The sequence below is a fragment of the Glossina fuscipes genome, unplaced genomic scaffold, assembly GCF_014805625.2.
Source record: "Glossina fuscipes isolate IAEA_lab_2018 unplaced genomic scaffold, Yale_Gfus_2 94087, whole genome shotgun sequence".
Classification (NCBI taxonomy): Eukaryota; Metazoa; Arthropoda; class Insecta; order Diptera; family Glossinidae; genus Glossina; species Glossina fuscipes.
Genome location: NW_024005144.1, coordinates 1 through 3,203, shown reverse-complemented (window position 1 = coordinate 3,203; position 3,203 = coordinate 1). Strand labels below are relative to the sequence as shown.

At 36.5% G+C, this 3,203-nt stretch overlaps 1 protein-coding gene across 1 annotated transcript; it reads left to right on the top strand.

Annotated features, from left to right (window-relative positions):
• Window positions 1-6: 6 nt before the first annotated feature.
• LOC119644174 (serine protease snake-like) lies at window positions 7-1,434 on the top strand. Its single transcript, XM_038043698.1, has 3 exons — window positions 7-91; window positions 546-771; window positions 841-1,434. The coding sequence occupies exons 1-3, from the start codon at window positions 61-63 to the stop codon at window positions 1,427-1,429; spliced, it is 846 nt and encodes a 281-aa protein (XP_037899626.1). The 5' UTR covers window positions 7-60; the 3' UTR covers window positions 1,430-1,434.
• The last annotated feature ends 1,769 nt before the right edge of the window (window positions 1,435-3,203 follow it).

The following is a 3,203-nucleotide window of genomic DNA, read 5'->3' as shown; positions in this document are numbered from 1 at the left end:
AATTTGGATCGTCCCGGTGCACACGTATGCTGCAGAAGATCATCACAGAATAATAGGGGAATGACAAACGTTGATTTGCGTGTTATAAGAGGTAAATAATTTGTTTATCGACATACTTAAATATTTCTCATGGTTAGCTCTGTGAATATTTTTATAAGCATGACTAACAAATGTATGTCTGTCTGTCTGAACTGTCTCTTCATCCATTCGTGTGCAGACGTTATGATATAAACGTATGTGTCTATATATAGACTTCACTCACCTACAGGAGAGAAGGAGGATTTGTGAAAATAAAGTAAAATTTCTTAAATTAAACGTATGAAGGAGTAAGCAGTTAGAGGGCTGCTAATTAACAGCGCTTCTTCTGTTCTTGATAACAGAAAGCTCAAAAATCTCTGAGATTTTACTACCACTTGATTGAAATTATGTCATAACATATTCACGCTTACATAGCGTGTTTTGCTTGCAACGCTTTCATGCATCTTTGGGGAAACATTTTTGTTTCGCTTTTAACATACATTTATAGTGTTTTGCGCTTTCCGTAGAGTGCAGATCCTACGACAGTCTACCAAGTGTACAAGGTCCAATACGCGAAAGATGTAAGTACATATCCAACTTTATTGGTCGCGCAAAAGCGGAACCCAAAGAATTCCCTTTGACGGCATTAGTATATAACGAAAATCCTAAAGGAGTTGCTAATAAACTTTGCGGTGGTGTTTTAATTAGCAAAAACTATGTTTTAACATCCGCTTACTGTTTTCTCTACGACGGGTGAGTTCAACATACGATGAATTTATTGAAAGTTCTCACATAACAATCCACTTTCTTTTCATTTCATAGCTATCGTCCTAACTGGGTGCGTGTAGGAGAATTAGATTTTGGTACTACTGAGGAAGATGCTTCACCACAACTCATTGAAATCAAAAATTTTATACCTCATCATCAGTTTTATGCTACTGAACTGACTATCTACCATGATATTGGTTTGGTTGAATTGACATTAGAGGCTCTCTTTGACGATTACGCACGTCCTGCCTGTCTATCCCTAGTAGATGCCAATAATTATGAAGAATTCCTGTCTGCCGGTTGGGATTATGCTGTACCAGGACATTCAACCCATTTACATAAAACGAAACTGAACCGTCTCGATGATGACAAATGTTATGAAAAAGTCAGACGCGAGCACTTGGAAAAAGGGATCAACAATCGTACACATATGTGTGCAATTCCTTCTGCTGGCAATGTTAGTACTTGTGCTGGAAATGGCGGTACTCCACTTTTTGTTAACCATCCCGAGTTTCCCTGTCAATTCCTCGTAGTGGGCATTTTGTCGATCGGTCGACGTAAATGCGGAGATAAGGATGATCCAATTATTTACACCAGAGTCAAACCGTATATCGATTGGATACAACGTATCGTTTGGAATTGAATTAAAAAGGAATTTTTTTTTTTGATAAATTACTTACACATAAATAATATCGTTTGTATTTTTCTAAGTGGATGCATTTGTATATATATATGGAACACTTTGCCGATAAATTTTCATTGTTTGTCTTTGAAATTTCGTTAAAGAGAAAGTGCGACTTACTTTAGTATCTTCGGCATTAAGACGTAAATTGACGAAAATTTTTCTTTTAAAAACTATACATAGGATACAAGGAATCACGAAACACTTGCATAGAATTTTATAAGTGTTACGTATGTACGAAAACGAGAATGCTCTTCTCCTCTCAAAATGAACGCGTGATTAGATTTAAGCCACGCAAGTGGTCAAGTGGTGGTCAAATCTTCTAGACATTTTAGTTGATCGACTGCTCCTAGTGTGAGTAGCCATATTTCTCATACCATAATTATTAACCGTAAAGAAGTCCTTATTTATCGGGTATTGCTTTAAATTCGCTTTCAGTATAAAAGGCTCGAGAGGTTGAAGCGACCCGCTGCTTGATAACCGATTTAAGGACACATACGTAAATAATTCTCGCATGCTCCAGATCACACTTGTTACAATTAAATCTCTGAGAATATTTAAGTGAAGAACAACGTGACACTTGATAAACTAATTCATAATCGTGCCTAAGTAACTAAGATCATAATCAGTGAACAACGACATGACACAAAAGAGGGCATAAGAGGGCATTGTTAAGTATATTGAATGTCTAGTAGTTTTCGCATGTATCGGCCCGACTCCAGCAGGAGCTTAAAGCTACGAGAAGTGTTGTTTGTATAAAAATTTTTGACTTGCGTGATTTCTTTAAAAGATCTTGTTAGTTCAAAAGAAAACACAAACGAATCGTTTCTGGAAAAAGTTCCTTTGTCAGTTGAAAAATTTATCTTAATTAATTTGTGCATAAACAATAGCACCATCGTCCACATTGTTCGCGGATCACTCTGTTGAAGAAGGAAACTTTAATCAACTCTTATCGCAGACACTTACTATTTCGAGATACAAAGTGTATAGGGAACATGGCAAAGCGTTTCCAAGAACAAACATATAACTGTGCTAAAGAATTCTTTGCAAATGATATCACATATCGCCGCTTACGCTTGTCTCATAGAGACCAACTCCATCTTCACATCACTAAAACCAATCAACCTTGATAAGATTTTAAAAATTGCAAACGAAAAAGCATTAAAGTTCCATCACGCGCAGGTAACATTATAATATAATATTACATTGAAGTGTGCATGAAGAAAGTAAATTTTCCCATCACAAAAATGGGCATTCATCGCGGGAAAGCACGATATAATTATCTAATTTTTTACTTTAATTGTATTTAATAGCGTTCTCTCTACCTCTCTTTCTGCTCACTACCAAAATCACTCACACCCAAACATAAACGAGAAGAAATAATTATTTTCTATATCTTCTTTTCTTACTCTTCTTTTTATACCCAACCACTCTAAGATGAGGGTACTACTCATTTTGTTTTCTTTCCACCCAGAAGCAAGCTCCAGAGACCCTATAAAGTATGTATACATATCCTTGATCTGCGTGTAATTCTGAGTTGATTTAGCCATGTTCGCCCGTTTGTGTACTATGTGTTTTTGGCACTCTCTTAGCCGGAAAAATGAAGATATCGGCTTCAAATTTAGTAGAGACATTGGAAGTTTCTGCATGCCGGTTGGTATAGAAAATGGGTCAAATTGATTAGAGCAGAAGCGCGCAGTGGAGCGTAAACTGAACCCAACTCCGTTTTTTTTTT